Here is a 22,883-nt window from a genome sequence, read left to right as displayed (position 1 = left end):
ACAAGATGTATTAATGTGTCAAAAATAGTACTTTAAAGAGCTCAGAATGTCGAATACTTAAAGAACATAAAATTTTACCATAATGACAATAATGGGTTTCAATAATACATATTCTTTCAACATGTTCATTAAATGTCTTTGATGGCAAACCTTTTATTAATAGATCTGCAATCATAAGATTGGTGCTAATGTGATCGATTGACATTTTTTTTATTTTTGTACTCCTTATTTAATACAAAGTATTTCATTTTTATTTGTTAGCATTTTTTGGATACTTGTCATTTTTAGAAAACAAAATTGTTATGGCATTGTCACAATAAATTTTTAGTGGCTTAGCAATACCATTAATAAAGTTTCGCAATCATAAACTATGAAAATGACCTCAAAACATGCCATAAACTTAACTTCAATAATAGATGTAGCAATGACAAATTGCTTCACATTTTTTCATGAGATAGTTCTACTAGCTAAAAGAAACAAATAGCTAAATATGGATTTTCAAGTAGCCATACACCCAAAAATATATTAATCTAAATATTTTATCACTTTAAGATAATTAAATCTCTTACAAAGTGAGTATGTGATCTTTCATTCATTGCAAGTATCTCAGTACCTTTTTTTCATTACTCCAATGATTTAGTCCTGGATTACATTGATACTTGCCCAACATTCCAATATTGAAGCTTATGTTTGGTTTGATATAAATTTAAGCATACATCAAGCTCTCAAAAATACATGAATAAAGAATTTCTTCCATTTATTTACATTCTAATTCATTCTTTGGACATTGCATAGAGCTAAATTTATCTTTTTTTTTAATTAGAGTAACACTTGATGAGCATTTTTTTCATTTTAAATTTTTTTAAAACTCTATTAATATATGTTATCTGAGACAACCATAACAATCCTTGTGATTTATATGGAAAATTTCTAGGTCTCATATAATAAATTAATATCATTAGTAGCAACCAAATTTCATTAATATACAAAATCATAAATATAAACTTGCTTCCGCTAAAGTTCAAATATACACATTGATCAATAGTGTTTTTCTTAAATCCAAAAGAAGTGATAGTATCATTGAACTTAAGATACCATTGTCGAAAAGCTTGTTTAAGCTTGTATATTGATTTTCTAAGTTTACACACCATGTGTTCATTACTTTTAATTAAAAATTTCTCATATTGGTCCATATGAACATCTTCCTCTAAATTCACATTCAGAAAAGCATTTTTCATATCCATTTTATATAACTCTAAGTCGTAATGAGTCACATTTTCATAATAATTTCAAAATAGTACTTTTTAGAAATAAAAAAAAATGTCTTTTCTTAGTCAATTCCATCTTTTTGAGTAAAACATTTGGTAACAAGTCTAACCTTGTATTATCCGATATTACCATTCGAGTAAGGCTTAGTCTTAAAGACCCATCTACACTGAACTCTTTTATGACCATCAGGCAATTCAACAAGATCTAGAGATAATTATGATCCTTTAATTTTAACTCTTCTTTCATGGCATCTAACCATTTGGTAGAATTAGTACTTTCTATGACATGTGAAAATGAAATTGGATTTCAATCAATTCCTAAGTCAAATTTTGACTTTTGTAGATAAATCATATATTCATCAGAAATAGCAAATCCATTTTACCTTGGAGACTTCCTTAATGCTATTTCATGTAGTTCATTCACTACAAGTTTATTAACAACAATTTCATTATGAGGTGTGTTATCATTTATTTTTTGATCTTGTAAGTTGTTAAACTGTTCAACAACTATATAAAAAATAATTTGAAAAGAAGTTATAAGTAAAGCAGTTTACATCCTAACTTCTTAAAGTTCCATTTCACATCATTCTAGACTCCCACTAGTTTCATTATTTTCAAAGAATCTAGTATTTCTAGTTTTAACAATTCTTATACAAAGATTAAGGTAGTAAACTCTATACTTATTAGATTGTTTTGATAACCAATGAAGAAATCGCTAGCTGTTCTTGAGTCTAGTTTCTTTTCATGTTGATTATAGATTCTTATTTTCATTAAAAAGTCCCAAACATGTAAGTATCTTAAATTAGGTTTTGTTTTCTATCCACAGTTCAAAAAGAGTTTTTGGAACAACATTACTAGAAACCCCATTAACAAATACACAACGGTTATTAAAGCATGCATCAATAATGATAAGATAAAGAATAATTGCTTAAGATACTCCTAACCATGTCCATTAAAGTATGGATGCACTTTTTTATAACACTATTTTGTTATAGTGTACCCAGCATTTTGTATTGAGCACATATATCATGTTTTTTAAGGAATTTAGCAAATAGCTTAGGACATAGTCTATTTTCATAATACCTTTCATAATATACAGTATTTTTGTCAGATCTGACAATTTTCATCTCATTGTCTAACTACTTTTCAACCTTATTAATGAAAACCTCTTAAGCATTTACTGATTGAGATTTTTCATGCAATAAGTAGACGTAGTCATAACATGAAAAATCATCAATAAAGGCGATAAAATACTTTTTTTCATAAAAAAATAAAACATCAAAAGGTCTATAAATATTAGTGTATAATCTCAATGAGCTTTATGCTTTTTGTAGCTAATTTCTTAATTATGTGTTTTGTATGTTTTCCTTTAATACAATCCACACAAATACTAGAATCAATAAAAGCCAAATTACAAAAAATTTCATTCTTTATCAATCCTTATATTCTTTCTTTGAATATATGACCCAAGTGTTTATCGTATAAGTAAGATGAATTTTCATCTACTAAACCATTTTAGTATCGAAATTATAAAGCATGGTCAACAGAGTCTTAGCGAAAGATTATCAAGTTTTAATTCGTATAGACCATCACAAAAAATATCAAAACCAATAAAATAATTATATCCACCAAGTGTTATAAGAAAATTCTATGAAATTCGATTCAAAACATACGAAAACACTAGGTTTACCTTTTCTTTTGAACCATGCCTTATGTATCAAACAATATTTCTAATAGTGTCTAGACTTTTCCTAAAAGTGATATTTATTTTTCTTTTGCTCTTTCTTATAGATTTGGGAATTGGTCTTTTATTGCCATTTTCAATCTTTTTTTCTAGTTTCTATTTAGCTTGTAATTGGTCCATGAGATTAACTGAGTGAATTCCTTGCTTTCTCTTGAATAAGCATACTTTGTAGTTCAGTCGCATTCCATTTATCTTTTATAGTGTTGTAATTTAATTGGCATCGACCATAATTAAAAGGCAAAGAGTTTATCATAATTGCTCAAGGAAACTTTCAGTCATTTATATTCCCATAATCTTAATCTTGCTGCTATATTTGACATTTTCAGTGACATGCTTATGCAAGTACGAAAACCATCAAATTTCATGGTAGTTAATGTACCTATTAATTTTCCAACAAATAACTTATCCATAGAGTCAGATTGCAACATATCTTTTACAAACTTCATAAATTCTTTAGTATTATAAGTTTTAGGAATTATTAACTTAATATTGTTTGCTACATTCATTCATTCGAATATTAAGCTTAATCTATTTGATCTTTCCTAAGCCTTATGAAAAAACTATTGTTCAATGGTGTTAGAGTCAATAATAGCAATGGGACTATCATTCAAGAATGCCAAATCAAGATTCAAACACCTAAATGATACTAGACTTGTTCACACAATTCAAAAAAATTAAGCCTATTGAACTTTATAATAGATAAAATTTATGAATAAAAAGAAACAAGAATGCATGTTGCAAAATACATAGAATGCTCGTACATTAAGTTGTATAAACCTTTATATGTTGATACTCTTGTAGAAAAAATTATACATGTTGATATTATTTATAAGAATTATGTTGTACACGTAAGGGGTTGTAAACTACTAACAAACTTAATACAGCTAAAGATGATATAATTTGTGCATCTTGGAGATGAATAAGTTGACTACATATCATGCATTTTTTTATTGCTATGAAAAAATATTTGTGTTTCAATGGCTACGACAATCTAAACTTGTATATGAAGATGGCTATATTAAGCTCCCACTTTAGGTTGTGTCAATCTTCAATGCTATGAAATCCTTGAAGAAAAGTTGTCAAGTCTATCTTACCTATATGAAGGACACTTAAATGAATGTAGGCTCATGATTAGAAGATCCTTCAATTGTTAAAAATTTTCTCAATGTCTTTCTCGATGACCTACCTAGCCCATTCCCTAATAAGAAAATTGTATTTGAGATTGACATTACCCTTGAAACTGTACTAATATTTAAATTTTTTTATTGTATAGCCCCGTTATAGTTGTTTAAACTAAAAAATGTAGCTCCAAAAATTGTTAGATAAAAAATTTGTTCATCCTAGTATGTCATCTTGGAGAGCTATTTCATTGTGTTTTAAGAAAAAGGATAAAAGTGTGTTTATGCATCAATTATAAAGAGTCAAATAAAGTGGTTGTGAAGAACAAATATCCTTTTTCTTGAATAGATGAACTGTTTCATTAGTTACAAGTTACATAAGCCTTTTTAAAGATTGCTTAAGATATGGATATAACCAATTGAAAATCATGGCAAGTGTTGTACCCATAACTTCTTTCCAAACTAGAAATTGCCATTAGGAAATTTTACTTATGCTTTTTGGATTAACAAATGCACAGGCTTCATTTATGGACTTGATCAATAGAATCTTTAAATAGTTTCTAGATCAATTTGTTGTTGTTTTCATTATTGATGTTCTTATTAATTCGAAAAATAAGAAGGAGCTTGAAAAACATTTAAAAATTGTACATGAAACCTTAGGAAATAAATAAATCATTACAAAGTTTAGCAAATGTGAATTTTGGTTGGCAAGTGTTGCTTTCCTCAACCATGTTATTTCTAAGGATGTGATTTTGTTTTATCTGAAAAAAATTAAAGCAATTATGAGTTGGCCCTGTCCTGTAAATGTAAGAGAAGTAAAAAGTTCTATAGGTTTGACAAGTTTCTGTAAAACATTTGTTTAGAGGTTTTCTCAAATTGTTGTTATTTTAACTTGTTTAACTTAAAAGTGAGCTCAATTTGATTAGACTGAAAAATGTGAACAAGGTTTTCAAAAGTTGAAACAATAATTACTGTTGGTGCCTATCCTTCATTACCTTCTAATATCAACAATTTTACTATATATAGTAGCATTTCAAAGAAAGGTTGGGTCATGTGTTTATTTAGAACAATAGAGAAATTGTTTATGCTTATATGCAATTAAAACCCTATGAATAGAAGTATCCCACTTATGGATTAGAGTTAGTTGTCATTGTATATACTTTGAAAATATGAAAACATTATTTGTACAGGGAGCCTCGTGAAATTCATACAAATTATAAGAGTTTAAAGTATCTATTCACGTAGAAAAAGTTAAACATGAGACAAAAGAGATAGTTGGAACTAACCTAAGATTATGATTTAACTATCAATTATCATCCAAGCAAAAGCTAATGTAGTTGCAGATGCTCTTAGTATGAAGTCCACTCAGAGTATAGCTACCTTGATTACCTTGCAACCAAAATTGTTAAAAGTTAGCAAATTAAAGAGGCTATACAAGGAAAAGATGTTGTTCGTCTAGCTTATTTGTTCAACGAACTTTGATTGAAAAGATAAAAATTTCACAAAAAATTGATGGTAAGTTGAGCAAAATAAAAAAAATCTATAAAATGGCTTACACTTAAAGTTTAAGGTTCACAAAGATGGCATAGTATGTAAAAGAACAGATTATGTGTACAAAATGATCTTTAGTTAAAGCGAGAGATCTTTAAGGAAGCACACGAGTCTCATTTCAATATACATCCTAGAGACATTAAGATTTAAAATGATTTAAAATAAATTTTTTGGTGGAATAGCATGAAATAAGAAATAGCTTACTTCATGAACCAATGTTTGGTGTCTCAACAAGCTAAGGTTAATATCCAAATACTATAAGGGTTGTTGCAACCCTTGGAAAAACTAGAATGCATGTGAGAGCATATCTACATAAATTGTGTGATGGGATTGGCTAGGTTATAAAAAAGGAACAATACAGTGTGAGTGGTTGTTGATGGAGTCACAAAATTAGCTCATTTTTTACTTATCAGTTCAACTAGTCCACTTGATAAAGTGGCCTAGTTGTACATAGATAAAATTGTTTGGTTGCATGGAGTTCTAGTAATCAGTTTATTTACAGCAACTCAAGTAGTAAAAAAAGTATAAAAAGATACTTTTATTTTTATAGTGCAACATTATATCATATTTGGTTGTAGTTTCATATGCTAAAGCGTAAATAATTAAACAAATTCAATTTCAAATTTATTTCATTCATTTTTGTTTTACACTCTTATAATGCATTTTTTTGCATATTTTTAGTCTAACTAAAGTGTTGGTTTCTATTAGTAAGGTAAGGACGGCAGAGATTTTGAGATGAAGCTAAATGGAAATAAATCTAAACTAGAAGATGATAACTTGGTTAGCATGGTATTCTGGCTTATTTAAACCCTCTCACATTTAACGATTCCATATAATCAAATTGAATATATTTTAGTAAACATGAGTTTTAGGGTCTTGACTCCTAATAGGATGTATTGAAGCTTGATTGTATGTTTGAATTGAATTCTAAGATAAATGTGAACCTTATTAGTGATGGTGTCAAATTGAACATATATCAAATATAGATATCAAAGCTTAAATTTTACTGTCATCATATATTTGATGTTGGATCCTCATGGCATCACTTTTAGTATAATTAATTTTGATAATTTTAATCAAAACTTGATTTTCTGTAATAGGTGTCACATGGCACACCTTCATCTTTTTATTTACTTTTTTGTTTTCTATACTTTTTTATTTTTTTAGTTTTTTTAATTACTTAATAGCTATTTTTTAAAAAAAGATTTAAATTTCTTAAGGTGTGACTCACTTTATATCAAGTTTTTTTCTCTTTTTATTATTTTTTAATTTTTATTTAATATTTTTTAAAGACTTATTTTTTATATAGGACCACTTGATATTGAGGGTACATCGTATGTTTGGTTCTTTCTTTTTTCTTTCTTTTTTCATTGATAAAGATGATAAAATAATCAGTAGAGAAATAGGTCTATATCCATTTTGATTCGATATGAGCATTTTTGTAAAAAATCTATATTGAATTTATTTAATTCAAATTTTTGTAGAAATCAAAGATAGGTCAAAAGTGAATTTATGATAGAGACCTTAAGCCACATTATAGTATATGTATATGTAAAAGTATATATTTTATTATCTATTTAATTTTATAAAAGTATATATATGCATTCACTTTTTTTTTTAGTTGAAAACTTGATATTAAATGGGTCATAAAAAAAAAACTTATGTTTTATAAAATATATTTTGTGAGAATAAAAGGTCAATTTATATATCTATGTCACTCCATTTGGGTTTTTTTTTTTTTTTTTTATCTTTTACCTTTTATCTTTTTTTTAATTAGATAAATTTAAAAAAAAAGATAAAAATAAAAAAAAATTAACTTGCAATAATGCGCCGTTACCAACTTAATTTTAAATTGCTTTAAATACCTTGTTTGCTTCCAACATGGCAACTATGTTAGCATTTTATATTGCCCAAGTCACCATTAGACAAGTATAGTCAAGCTAAGTCAACTTAGCTAAGTGGCTAGCCCAGTTACAAAAAGTTTTTTTGTTACAAATTTCAAAGGTTTAACTTTTATTAGATTGATCAAATAAAATGCTCATCACTCAATTGGTGAAAGATTTGATATGATATGAACAATTAGCCTATTTTTACTTTTACGCTTGCAAAAGGCAAACAATAAAAGCACTAACTTAATGGCAACAGATCATCTAATGCTTTATTTGATTGATGCTGAGGCTATTTACTTTTTATTTTGAAAAGTTTTGCTATAAAGTAAAAAATAATATTATAATTGATTTAAAATGGATAAATAATTAAAATGTAACATAAATTGTATAATATAATCAATATATAGGAAAGTAGAATTATTGTGCACAAAAAAAGTAGAATCATTAATTTTATCATTCAAAATATTACATATTTTTGTGTATAATTTTTTAAATTTTTTATTTACTTTTATATCAAAAACAGTATATAAAAAGAAATATACATATATGTAGGCACTTTATTATATATATACACGTAGGCACTTGATTTTAGGAGTTGATTGATAGTTTTTCTTTAATTTTGTAAATTGAATATTAATTTTGCATGATCTTAATACTCAAAATCTGAAAACAATATGGTTTTTAAACTGTTTTAATCAAAGAGAAATCATACTCTAATCCATAATGAATTCAATAAAAAAAATTTTTTTATGAAATTTAATTTTTCTCTCTTAATCGCTTTGCTTTTTTCATAAATTTTTTTAATGTAGAGAAAGTATTATTTTATAAGTAAAGAGAGGAGCAACATTTCTTTTATTTAACGACCTTCATTTATACGTTCCACCAATGTATAAATTAATAACCAGAAATCTCTCTTTAGTTTTATTGATCAATTGGATCTTAACTTATAACATTTATTAATCATAAATTATCATTTAAAAAGTACATTGGCCACATACTATCTAACATTCTCTCAATTAATGTAAAATTATTATACTTTATGGTTTAATGATAAAACATAATGTGCTTAATATAAACTAAATCCTTTCTTAAATTGAACAAATCATAAATCATCATTAAGTAAAAAAAAACTAGTAATAATCATAATAGTTATATGTCATTAGCTCAACATAGTCCCTTTCATTTATCACATTATTAGTTCTGTGCTCAATATGATCTGTAATATAGTCTACCATAATGATCCAAAAATAATGTCTTCGTTTGAGATAAATCTTATTTATATTCACATAATTCAGTCATATATATTCTAACGTAACAAAATAGGATGCATTAATATGTCAAAAATAGTACTTTAAAGAGCTCAGAATGTCAAATACTTAAATAATATAAAATTTTACCGTAATGACAATAATAGTTTTCAATAATACCTATTCTTTCAACATGTTCATTAAATGTCTTTGATGGCAAACCTTTTATTAACAAATTTGCAACCATAAAGATTGGTGCTAATGTGATCGATTGATAGTTTTAGTTTCTGTACTTCTTATTTAATACAAAGCATTTCATTTTTATGTGTTAGTACTTTTTGGATACTTGTTGTTTTTAGAAAAGAAAATTATTGTGGTATTATCACAATAAATTTTTAGTGGCTTAGCAATACCATCAACAATTTCAAGTCTTGAAATAAAGTTTCGCAACCACAAACCATAAAAGTGGCCTCAAAACATGCCACAAACTCAACTTCAATAGTAGAAGTAGTAATGACAAACTACTTCACAATTTTTCATGAGATCGTTCCACCAACTAAAAGAAACAAATAGCTAAATGTGGATTTTTAGGTAGCCACACACCCAACAATATATGAATCTAAATATTCTATCACCTCAAAATGATTGGATCTCCTACAAAGTGAGCATGTGATCTTTCATTTATTATAAGTATCTCAGTACTTTCTTTTCAATCCTTCAATGATTTAATCCTAGATTACATTGATACTTGCCCAACATTTCAACACTAAAACTTATGATTGGTTTGATATAAATTTAGGCATACATCATGCTCTTAAAAATACATGAATAAAGCATTTCTTCCATTTGTTTACATTCTACTTCATTCTTTGGATATTGCATAAGGCTTAATTTATCTCCCTTTTAAATTAGAACAACATTTGAAGAGCATTTTTTCATTTTAAATTTTTTAAAACTCTATTAATATATGTTATCTGAGACAACTATAACAATTCTTGTGATCTATTACGGACTATTTCAATTCCAATAACATAAGATGTATCACCCATATCTTTCATTTTAAAATTCTCAAAGGAAAATTTTTTGGTCTCATATAATAAATCAATATCATTAGTAGCAACCAAAATTTCATTAATATACAGAATCAGAAATATAAACTTGCTTCTGCTAAAGTTCAGATATACACATTATCAATGTTTTTTTTCTTAAATCCTAATGAAGTGATAGTATCATTGAACTTAAGATACCATTGTCGGAAAGCTTGTTTATACTTGTATATTGATTTTTTAAGTTTACACATTATGTGTTCTTTTCTTTCAATTGAAAATTTCTCATGTTGGTCCATATGAACTTCTTTCTCTAAATTCACATTCAAAAAAGCATTTTTCATATCCATTTTATGTAACTCTAAGTCATAATGAGTCACATTTCCATAATAATTTTGAAAGAGTACTTTTTTAGAAATCGAAAAAAATATCTCTTTTTAGTCAATGCTATCTTTTCGAGTAAAATATTTGGCAACAAGCTAGCCTTGTATCATTTGATACTGCCATTAGAGTAAAGCTTGGTCTTAAAGACCCGTCTACACCAAACTCTTTTATAACCATCTGGCAATTCAACAAGATCAAGAGATAATTATGATCCATTGGTTTTAACTTTTCTTTCATGGCATCTAACGATTTGGTAGAATTAGTACTTTCTATTACATGTGAAAATGAAATTGGATCTCAATCAATTCCTAAGTCAAATTTTGGCTCTGTCGATAAACCATATATTCATCAAAAATAGCAAATCTATTTTACTTTAAGGACTTCCTTAATGCTATTTCATGTGGTTCATCCACTGCAAGTTCATTAACAACAATTTCATTATAGGGTGTATTATCATTTATTTGTTAATCTTGTAAGTTGTTAAACTGTTCAACAACTATATGAACAATAATTTGAACAGAAGTTATAAGTAAAGAAATTTGCATCCTAACTTCTTAAAGTTTCATTTTACGTGGTTCAAATCCCCACTAGTTGCACTATTTTCAAAGAACCTAGTATTTTTAGTTTTAACAATTCTTATATCATGACTAAGGCAATAAACTCTATACTTATTATATTTTTTGGATAACCAATGACAAAACTGCTAGCAATTCTTGAGTCTAGTTTCTTCTCATGTTGATTATAAATTCTTATTTCCCCTGGGAAGTCTTAAACATACAAGTATCTTAAATTGGGTTTCTTTTTTGTCCATAGTTCAAAGAGTTTTTAGAACTATGTTACTAGAAACCATGTTTAACAAATACATGGTAGCATGCATCAACAATGATAAGATAAAGAATAATTGCTTAAGATACTTCTAACCATGTCCATTAAAACATGGTTGCATTTTTCTATAACACTATTTTGTTGTAGTCTATCGGACATTTTGTATTGAGCACATATTTCATGTTTTTCAAGGAGTTTAGCAAATAGCCTAGGACATAGTCTATTTTCATAATACTTTCCATAATATTTAGCACTTTTGTCAGATCTAATAATTTTTACATCATTGTCTAATTGTCTTTCAACCTTACGAATGAAAACCTCTTAGGCATTTACTGATTGAGATTTTTCATGCAATAAGTAGATGTAGTCGTAACATGAAAAATCATCAATAAAAGAGATAAAATACTTTTCTCCATCAAAAAATAAAACATCAAAAGGTCCATAAATATTAATGTATAATCTCAAAGAGCTTTGTGCTTTTTGTGGATAATTTCTTAATATGTTTTTTGTATGTTTTCCTTTAATACAATCCACACAAATACCAAAATCAATAAAATTCAAATTACGAAAGATTTCATTATTTTGTCAATCTTTGTATTTTTTCTTTGAATATATGACCTAAACATTTATCACATAAGTAAAATGAATTTTCATCCATTAAATCACATTTCATACCTACATTACGATGCATGGTCAACAAAGTCTTAGTGAAAGATTATCAAGTTTTAATTTGTATAAACCATCACAAAAAATATCAAAACCAATAAACTAATTATATTTAAACAAATTGAAACATCCATTTCCAAACTTAAAGAGTATCTAGTTGTATCAAGCTTAGACAATTCAATTGTATCAAGTTAAGACAAAGAATTAAATTTCGAGAAACAAAAGGAACATAAAGAGTTTAAAAAAGATCTAAGTAGTGTCCAATGTCTAAATTAAATAATAAGTTCCAATGGCTTTAACTAAAGCTTTGACTCGATTCTCCATAAAAAAATTTTCATTTGGATTTATCGCTTAGGTTGTAAAGAATCCCTGCATCATATTTAAAATATGGGTGGTACAACCAAAATCAATCCACCAAGTGTTATAAGAAAATTTTGTCAAATTTGATTCAAAATATACGAAAGCACTTGGTTTATATTTCCTTTTGAACCATGCTTTATGTATCAAGTAATATTTCTAATAGCGTCCAGACTTTTCTTAAAAGTGACATTTATCTTTCTTTTACTCTTTCTTATGGATTTGGATAGTTGAAGCATTAGTTTTTAGTGCTCCTTTATTGCCATTTTCAATCTTTTTTTTTCTAGTTTCTATTTAGCCTGTAACTGGCCCATAAGATTAACTAAGTGAATTCCTTGCTTCCTCTTGAATAAGCATACTTTGTAGCTCAGTCACATTCAATTTATCTTTTATAATGTTGTAATTTATTTGGAATAGACCCTGATCAAAAGGCAAAGAGTTTATGATTATTGCACAAGGAAACTTTCACTCACTTATATTCCTATGAATCTTAATCTTGTTGCTATATTTGACTTTCATTGACATGCTCATGCAAGGTATGAGAACCATCAAATTTCATGGTAGTTAAAATACACATTAATGTCCCAATAAATAATTTATCCGTAAAGTCAGATTGCAGCTTATCTTTCACAAACTTTAGAAATTTCTTAGCATTATAAGTTTTAGGAATTATTAACTTAATATTGTTTGCTACATTCATTCGCTTGAATATTAGGCTTAATCTATTTGATCTTTCTCAAGCCTTATAAAAAAACTATTGTTCAATTGTTTTAGAGTCAATAATAGCAATGGGACTATCATTCAAGAATGCCAAATCAAGATCCAAACACCTAAATGATACTAGACTTGTTCAAACTATTCAAAAAAATTAAGCCCATTGAACTTTATAATAGACAAAATTTATGAATAAAGAGAAACAAGAACACATGTTGCAAAATACATAGAATGCTCATACATTAATACTTTGAGTTATAGGTTAAACATATATAGATTCAAATATTATTCATATAAACATTAAATGTACGTTGAAGTTCTCCTTTGGATGATCCAACAATTATAACAATAAATATAATTGATGCTTAATTTTGATTTCACATAATTGACGATTATATATGCTCTAATTAGACATTATTATTATATTTGTATGTGCCAAAAATATCTAATGAATAATACTAATCAACCATGATCATGTTCAAGATTATAAAATTAATCAATCTATGTATAGACAATCCTTAAATATTTTATAATCAATGAACTTCAACTTGGTCATAAATATATATATATATATATATTATCATTGATAGCTAAAATGTAGATAAAAATCGAAGAGGAAAGTGAATTTGATAGTCTCTAAATTCTTTCTCAAATTTGAATTTCAATTAAATTAAATGAAAAATTAAAATCAATATTTTCTTTAATGAAATTTTGATGCAATAAACAATAATAATGAACTTGAAATAAATATAAACAACAATAAAAATGAAAGGAGTAGGAATAGATAAATCAAACATAAAAATTTATAAAGGTTCAGTCTTTACTTCAAAGGCACCTACGTCCTTTCCTTTAACTATCCTAACCAAGCAAAATCCACTATATCTCAAATCTTACAAACAGCCTATCCAAAGTTAAGAGTACAATAAACCAAAAACCCTAAATAGTTTTTTTTCAAAATTTCACATATACACTCAAAGTTTTACTTCCCTTAAACCCACAATCTCAAATGAAAAACACATGCCTTTACAATCTAAATAACCTCACTAAGGTTAGATGTTTGCCTAATTAAGTACAAAGAATGATAAATAAAGAACAACTATAATTTGGATGCAAGAATGGGAAAAACTAGCTCTAATATTTTGAATGCTCTTAAATTTTTTAAAAAATGAATATAAAGCTTTTTTTTTTTTTTTTTTGGTTTCTTTAAGCTTTAATGGTGTTGGAAAACCTCTTTATATAGAGAAAAATGAATTCAAGACATTGGGATTGAGTGGAAAAAAAGTGAGATGTTTATTTATAGAAAAACTAGCCGTTGGAGACTACTAGGAGTAAGGGGATTGATCCAGTCAAATAAAGGATCGACCGAGCCACGAATTTCTTTAAAATTTTGACCATTGCAAGCTAAAGGTTCAATCAATTTTGATAGCGATCAATTAAGTCATGCTGATTTTGAATTATGGGTGATTTTAGATGAATAGTATAGTTGGCTATCCTAAATTAAATCTTGTTTTGCACTCTAGTTACTAATTTGATTATATCTTAAGTTATAAACTCCAAATTAATATCTTTTGAAGAATTCAAAACTAGACTTAAGGAGCTTTCTATACATATAAAATTCAACATCCGCTTCAATGTATAAATATCATAGTAAACTTCTAAAACTACCCCTCATGAAGTTGTTAAACAACATGCATAATCTCTAGTAAAAATTCAAAATCTTTACTTTGAAAATTTAGATTTAGATTTTATTTGATCAATTAGTAAGTAGACTACAATAGCTTTACAACCATATATAATTCAAATATTAAAACTTTATAAATCAATTTTGAAAAACAAAACAAAATCAATGTTGGAAAACTTTATTCTGACAAAACAATTTTCTTTAGATATTTTATTTCTCCAAAGCAATATTATCAAAATTTTTTGAGTTCAAGATGAATAAGTTCACTTTAAAAGCAACAATTAGACTTTTATTTAAACTCAAATAAATAATTTTTAAAGATAATTTTGGTTTGAGAAATATAAAAACATAAAGAAAGATTTATATGCACTTAAAAAATATTTTTCAAATTATAATTTTTTTTCGAAAGTTACACTCATAATCAAACTCATAATTAAATATTACATTCATATAGTCAACTATTACATCACTAAAAAATCAATTAATCAACTATAACTTAACTAAACAATTAAACCCACACACAGTAGGACTTGAACCTAAGACCTTAAGGTTCTAGGCCCTCATCCTTGTCACTAAGCCAAGGCCTCATTAGCATTTTTCAAATAATGGTTAATTTTGGAAACTTGTATTTTTGAGATAAACATTAAGACCAAGCTTCTAAAACATTTTTCTAAGATTTTTCTTCCAATCAAATAACAATTTTGAAAGAAATAGTATTTATTTAGTATCAAACATAATATATCTCAAGAACCATGTGCTAAATAAACAATTTTAAAATATTAATTAAGCTTACGTAGTTCAATATTTTATCATTTCAAAATAAGAATCAATTCGAGGAAAATGATTGCATTAAAATTTTAGTATTTTTATACTCATTTTTAGTGCAATTTCTTTTGATTTGTAGCTTGATCCTTGAAAATTTTGGCAAAAATACTCTTAAATGCATAATTGTCTTATATGTAGGTGGAAATTTAGAAAATGAGGAATTTTGATCTATTTGGACTCAATTTAGTTGATTTATGGTGGTAAAAGCTAAAAAAGGTTACAACTACTGTTATTGTGCTACACTGCCTTCTAAGAGGATTTTTCTTACCTTTTTCTTCTATGACTTGTTAAGCTCATATGAACTTTATGAAACCTTATTTTAAGTCCCAATTCTCATAATTTTCATTTGGAATTGTCTTCCTTAGCTCAATAATGGATTATCACCCTTTTTAGTATTTTTATACCTGCTTGAAAGAAAAATTGGAGAGAAAGCTTGTGCATTTAGTCCCCAAAGAGAAAGAAGAAAATGCAAGTGCTATATGTGTGCAAGGTTCATGCTTACATGCATTTTGGTGTCACATTTTTGGTGATTCAAAAAAGACCATGAGGAGTTGCTGAGTTAGCTGATTGGAGGTCTCCCATTAGTCATAATCTTGACTTCTTAGAGTGCAATAAATCATGACAATGAAGGTTGAAGTAAAAGGAAAGCTAAAGGAAGAAAGCAAGCATGCAAAGGATAGAAAAGAAGAAAAGAAAAAAAAGAAGGCTCTAGAATATCCATGCTTAGATATTTTTGTAGATATTTTAGGGGTTGAGACACCTCTTATTTGTTTATAAATAGAAGTGAGGTGCCAGCCATTTGGAGAGACTTTAGGCTAGATTCTTAGTTTTTTTTTCTTTAAGTTGCTACATTTACTTTTCTTTGCATTTTATATATTCTTAGTATCTAAACAGCCTTATTTGGCACTTTCTTTGATTGATTTTCTTTGCAAATTTAACTTTTTTGCACTCATTTTCACTATACTTTCATATTTTCTTAATGAAATTTACAAATTCTCATGTTTTAATCTTTAGTTTTCATTAATCTCACAAGTTCTTCAAAACTGTTTTGTAAATTGCAGTTCTACCCTTCTCATGATATTTTGATCAAAACTTAATGAATTCAAGGTTGATTTGAGCCAAGTTTTTCTTCCTAGATTTCTAATTCATAGATCTATAATTCTGAAAAATAATTAGCTTCAAATTCCAATCGCAGAGTTCCAGATCAAGTTTTGAAGTCACAACTAAATCTAGATGCAAAGAAGAGCTTTACATATTTGAGAGCATTACAAGGGATCTACTCTCCATCTAGGCATTTGGTTTACATTTCTTCCACTTTACACTCTTAGATTTACATGTTAACTTGTTAGTTTTTAATTAATTGCATTTATTTTCATGAATTTACTTTCTGTTTGGATAGATTTCTTTGCACATGCTCTATTTTTCCATATTTGTGTACAGTTTGAGCTGAATTTCCTCTCATGTGATGCAATTTTCTTCGTGAATTTTGTGGAAAACTTGTTGATGAATCATGCCTTAGCTCATTTCCAGTTCAATATTTCTAGAAAATTCTAGATCTAAATTTTCTTTTGTTGACTCAGTAGTTACATTCAACAACTCAATGCAAGTTTTTTTTTTCTTTGTTAATTCTTGCAAATTCTATTCAATTTTTGTTCCTTAATTCAAGTTCTCATGTAGTTCTCTTCATGTTCTTACAATTTCCAGTTTGTTTTCATTCGAGTTCATGCAATTTAGATTTAGAATTTCAATAAAAGGTTTGGTTTCCAGATTTTCTCTAACTTTCAGTTTTCAACTTTAAACTTGAATTTTGCAATTTTGATTCAACCTTTTCACTTCAAATTAGTATCTCATTTAGGTCATGCCTTGTTTTGGCAATTTTAAGTTTGAATTCATAAAAATTACAGCACATTAGACTTAGGTTCAATTGTCGAATTCCAACTTTCTTAATAATGCACCTCATGTTCGATTGTTACTTGATCAACGAGATTTTGTGTTCTTGTGGTTAATTTTCACTTGAATTTCATTTTTACTAGAGTCAACCTACTGTTTTTGTTAAATTTCAGTTTGCTTAGATAAATCCTTGAGTATTTTTAGTAGTTACTTTTATTAGAAGTTGATTTGTTGGTTGAGTAGTTAGTTATAGTTAGTTATAATTAGTTAATTTGGTTACAATGTTTTAGTTAATGTTTGTGTTTTAATTTTTACTAATTGTTTTTCATTCTTGGTTTAGAATTATATCTCAATTCATGTTTAGTTTATAGCACCTATTTTACCTATTGTTTTAGTACACTTTCTCATTTTACTTAGTTTATATGTTGATGCTCCATTCAATTTTATTTTTGTATTAGTTAGTTTTTATTTCTACTTTATGATCGAGTTAACTTTAATAAGTGTATGGTGATAATAGATACTTAAGTTAAGGATTTCTTTACCTAGTCCTCGATGGATCAACATCAAAGTTTAGAACCTCTATTATTACTTGTACAATCTGTATGCTTGCAGTCAACCTGAATCAACAAATAATCTTGTCATTTTATTTATAACATTATATAATTATGAGTATTTGAATTTTATTTAATTTGACATTTATAAGAATTTTTTAATTTAATCACTTTGGTGACTAATAAATAATACATACTATAGATATCACATAAATAATTATAATAATTATTTCAATAATAATAATAATAAATAATCGTAACCTAAAATATACACATGTGAAAGATTTTAATTTTGAGAGTAAACAAAATGTTCAAAACCTATCATATATAAATTTTATATAATTTTTATATCTCATATATACAATACAATACGGCATATAATATATATATATATATCTCGTAATAAAGTTATACATAAAGTAATCAAAATTTTGTTCACGTTAATAGCTTTTATAATCATTACAAAATTTAATTATATTGTTCCCGATTCAGTACCTTTTTTTACAAAGTCAAGGAAATATTAATCAAGATGATCACAAAGAGATAAATCTCACAAACACCTCTGACTTACAAAACAAAAGAAATCCATCCGAAATAACCTTTCAAAACTCGATGAATTCTAAACAAATTAAAATCAAGAAATGCCAGCTTTAATTGAAAACATCCTAAATTATTAAATTTGATTCATTTATTTAATTTTATATTTATATGAAATTTATTGATTTTTATTTAAGTTTTAAATACTCATAACTTTTAATTCATTATATTATGCATTTTTTCTGGTCAATAAAAAAAGTGTTCATTTCTGCTTTTGGATTCAGGGCTGAGAAACTCGAGACAAATTTTTTATGTAGAATCCCATTATTAGCTTATAGAAAATATTGAAACTCTTAAATTTTAATAAATTGTAAAACAAAATTAATCACAAATAGCAACATGAAAATTAATCATCAAAATAATATATATAGTATTTTTAAAGAAAAATTATAAATTCTTAAATTCAAAACTTTAATATCCCATAATAATTTTTTTAATTATGTAAATCGAATTTTAATTTTAAATAATTTTAATGTTCAAAGTTTTGGAATAAAATAATTTTTATAATTTCTTAATTAAAGAAAAATCATATCTTGATATATAATAAATTATATAAAATAAAAATTTTATGAAATCTCTCTCTCTCTCTCTCTCTCTCTCTCTCTCTCTCTCTCTCTCTCTCTCTCTCTCTCTCTCTCTCTCCTTTCGTTTCATACGCACACTTTTTTATTCATCAATTGGGTTTTTAACTTACAATATTTATTAAACCATAAATTATCTTTTTAAAAAAGGTGGGCCACATAAATAAAACCTATGAAAAATTTCTATTAATAGCATGTGAAGTTAACTATAATGGAAATAGATTTGTGAATTCCATCAATTAATTCTTCTTAATTTTAGTAAATTTGAGATTTGCGTACAAATTTTTACAATTCTCAAACAAATTTAGATAATCGACACGAATCCAAACAAAATCCCAGCTATACTTAAATAGTTTTCACTTTATAGAGTACTATACTTGGACTTGGCCGCCTTGGCCAGGCCTGTGCTAACTACTGAAGAAAGGATCATCCTTAAAACCATCTATATAAATCTGGTCCTTTCAGATCCGTTCTGTAAATTGAAACGATTTTTTTTTTTTTTTGAAATTTCCATCCCTTTCCAAATAACTTGAGCAAAAAATTTTTTTTAAACAAGGTCAAAGATACCTTCAAGCTTAGCATACCTAAATCCCTTTTCAGATCTTAAAGACAAAAATTTTAGATTTTATTCCGAAAATGCTTGCCGTAAGATTTAAACCAAGTTAAATCTGAATTGAGTTACCCTTCTGGATATAACCTTCTTTTAATTATTATTAACAAAAGAAGCAATCTGAATTACGAAATTTCTATCCAGAATTTCATTCGGACCACCTGAAGATCTGACGCGGCAAGCATTACCATTGCAGGGTTTGCTTGTAGCGTTACATTTGCAAGCCGGTAAAAATATACAAATTCTGCTGGACAGTCAATGAAGAGTCAAACTCTTCTGTTTTTTTTTTTTTTTTTTTTTTTTTTAAAACAAAGAGACAAACTCTTGTTATTTGTTAAGCAATTTTATCCTCTCTTTTCTCATAAGAAGAAGGTATCTTAACCTTTCTTCCCTCAAAAAAAAAAAAAAAAAAGTTAACGTTTGATGAGAATATTTAATCTTGAACAAGCCATTCCTTGGAACAGAACAGTTCTATCCGCACTACTTTTCTAGCAAGGAACTCATCTAATCCTGAACCCTTTTGCCTCTCTGCTAACAACGGGTAACAAAGATATTGTGCTAGGATTGGATACGCTTAAAACGTATAACGACTTTGAACAATTCTCTCAGCACTACTTTCTAGCAAGGAACTCAGGAAACAGTTTCTGAATCCTGAACCCTTACACAGCTCTGGCCATAAAAGTTTGACACTACAACGGTATGGCACTCGAATGTGATGGGAATATTTTTAAAAGATATTGCACCTTGCTTCAAAGGTACAATATTTAGAAAGAAGCAAGAAACATTATGGCACATAAGAAAAGAGAGGATAACAATATGACTTGCAGCATGTTTTCTTTTAAACATCATACATTTAACTGAATGATACGAGAACAAGGTGCAAAACAAAGAGTTCTCTCCATTTACAGAAACACAACACGACACTCATACTTTTGTATGTCTAGTGATTTCATGACAATAAACAACAGCAATTTCTAAAAATTAATTAAGAGAAACCAGACCTGAACAAATGCTCCAGCATCAACATCAATTCACCAATACAAGACTCAAGTCCTTCACCTCTACCACATTGCTTTACAAAAACTGTTATTCTTGCAATGGCAGAGATATTAGCTGGAATAGTTGTACAGCACAGCAAGCAAACACACAAATGGAAGCCTATGACCCATCAAAACATGCTCTTGAAGAGCATCTTTAAGCAAGAAGAGAAACTCACAGGTGCATGAATAATATTGAAACTTGAATACAATATCTTTGCCTCCAGATTCTATGATACATCCCTTAGCATATGCTCTTCAACAGTTCCAATACCAAGTGACTTAGATGGCTTCTGAAATTACAGAGATATTATAGGAGAGGAACATATAGGCACAAAGACAATTTGATCACCATCTTAACTTGAGAGAGCAAATCAAACATTCAATTAGGAAATTATCAAACTATACTGCAGGTTGTGATGCCATTTACACATATAACTCCAAAGCACCTTCATCTCTCTTCCTAATCTGTATCTGTGTGTATGTGAATGTATATTTTAGAATATTGAATTCCAGAAATTTTAGCTATGAAATTCTCACACATCAAATGCTGGATATATGCAGCGACAAAATAATAGCATATGTGTTCATTATTGTCTCTCAAACATCACAGCTAGTTACCATTTTGATGAAATCAAAAACAATAATCTTGATTCAAACCACCTAGAATCTATTATAGGTATAAAAAGCTTACCCCCTGAGAAAAAAGTAAGCAAGGTTATGAAAATAAATAGCATATTATTATAGTGCCTTGCATCAGCTAACCATGAAAATAATATCGACACAAGAAATCCTTATGCTCACAAATCGAAATCCATTAAACAAGGAACTACAGTAATATCAAGGAATTTAACAACACTAGCTGCTAAGGACTAAAATCTATACCATCATAAGATTTGTTGAAAACACAATTTTTCAAAAACAAAAAAAGAAATAATAATAATAATAATAAAAAAAAAATTGCACAGGCTTGTAAAACCTTGGGGATTAGGATATTGTCAAGCTCAGACCTAAAAACATTTTCAAAGGAAAAAGGAATGATCATACTTCAATTTTGTCTAAGAACAAAATTTTCTAAGATAACCAAAAGGAAAGATTGTAGGTCAAACTTGAGGAAACCACATAATAGTAACTAGATATTCAAGAGGCACACGGCTAAACAAGTAAAAAGAATTAAGTAAATGCAACATATACAACTGAAAATGGCAATTTTAGATAATTAAAGTTTTTGTAAATATCAATATATATGATTTTATTTGTATATGCCAGAATTACTTTTGTACATGTCTTACAATTTAACTATTTTCTTTTAAATTTTTTAATCAAATATGCACTCACACTAATTATAAGCAAACCCTTTCAGCGAAAAGTAAATTCAGAATTAAGAAAACTTGAATTTTTGCAGTCCCTAACCTCTGAATTGTACATTAAAAAAAGAAAAGCAAAGCAAAGCAAAAAACATATAATCTAAAAGTGATCAAGATGAAGCTTTATGCAGAAGCAACCTGGGAATTCGAGTGGGAGTCACTAGGATCAACGGCGGTGCAATCACGGGGGCTCTCAAACAAGGACAAGGAGAACTGTTTATCAACGACGCCAACATCAAAGTTGATCAAACCGGAGCTCGGATCATCGACACGTATGCTATTGACGGGGAACCATAGGAACAGCTCCTGCTGCGACACACCGGATAAATTCAAGATCTTCCCGAAAGATAAGAATCCGGAGATGTTGAAATCGTAGTGGAGCTGGTTCTCGAATTTGGCGTTGCAGGGTTGGGTTAGATTCACTTGGAAACGCTGAGTGTCGGGGTCGATTGAAAAGTCGGTTATGCCCTTTGGGAGGAGGCCCATAGGGAGGCCGTTGCGTTCCAAGTGGTCGTAGATTGAAGAAGGTGATGATTGGGTGAATGGAAAATTGAGGGAAAGGAGAAACAAAATTAGGGAAAGCGTGGGAAAGAGAGAGAAAATTGAAATTCCCATGCTTTCTCTCTATTTTTCCCCAACAAGAAACTTTGGTTTCTTTTTTTTTTTCGATTGATTTTTTTATTTTGTTGATGAGGCTTCGATTGGTTTAAGGTTGAAGAAAAGGGAAAGAGAATGGAAAACCAGAACAGTGTTTTTTTTAGGGCGAAGATGTTTGGCCACGCGCTTAATAGGAGCGTTAAGACACGTATGATAGAATGGAAATCCACTCGCCAAAGTAACTAGGCGGTTGCAAAAAGAGTTTGAAATTTTTGGGAACCCTTTTTTTTGGAAGATTAGTATAAACCAGAATTTGTTGCGGTAATTATTTATCTTCA

The 22,883-nt window shown here is 27.9% G+C and overlaps 1 protein-coding gene across 4 annotated transcripts; it reads right to left on the bottom strand.

Moving 5' to 3' along the window:
• Positions 1–20,422: 20,422 nt before the first annotated feature.
• On the bottom strand, positions 20,423–22,681 carry LOC111276827 (uncharacterized protein At5g01610-like). Of its 4 annotated transcripts, none has more exons than XM_022862714.2 (2): positions 22,087–22,681; positions 20,423–21,055 (listed from the first exon to the last, which is right to left on the bottom strand). In XM_022862714.2, the coding sequence occupies exons 1-2, from the start codon at positions 22,561–22,563 to the stop codon at positions 21,008–21,010; spliced, it is 525 nt and encodes a 174-aa protein (XP_022718449.1). In that variant the 5' UTR covers positions 22,564–22,681; the 3' UTR covers positions 20,423–21,007. The 4 variants fall into 4 exon arrangements, with proteins under 4 accessions (XP_022718449.1, XP_022718448.1, XP_022718447.1 ...); XM_022862713.2 differs by having other exon boundaries at positions 20,423–20,871; XM_022862712.2 differs by having other exon boundaries at positions 20,423–20,874; positions 22,087–22,674.
• Between the last annotated feature and the right edge of the window lie 202 nt (positions 22,682–22,883).

This window comes from Durio zibethinus, chromosome 7 (genome assembly GCF_047325235.1).
Source record: "Durio zibethinus cultivar Kanyao isolate XHJ-2024 chromosome 7, ASM4732523v1, whole genome shotgun sequence".
NCBI lineage: Eukaryota > Viridiplantae > Streptophyta > Magnoliopsida > Malvales > Malvaceae > Durio > Durio zibethinus.
Note: the sequence above shows the minus strand (reverse complement) of the source record. Positions and strands in the feature narration are given on the sequence as shown.

Excerpts from the sequence above, each read along its gene's own strand:
- LOC111276827 (XM_022862712.2), bottom strand. The coding sequence starts at position 22,563 with ATGGGAATTTCAATTTTCTCTCTCTTTCCCACGCTTTCCCTAATTTTG. Across the intron at positions 20,875-22,086 it reads ACTCCCACTCGAATTCCCAG|AAGCCATCTAAGTCACTTGG; the intron begins GTTGCTTCTGCA and ends CTGTAATTTCAG.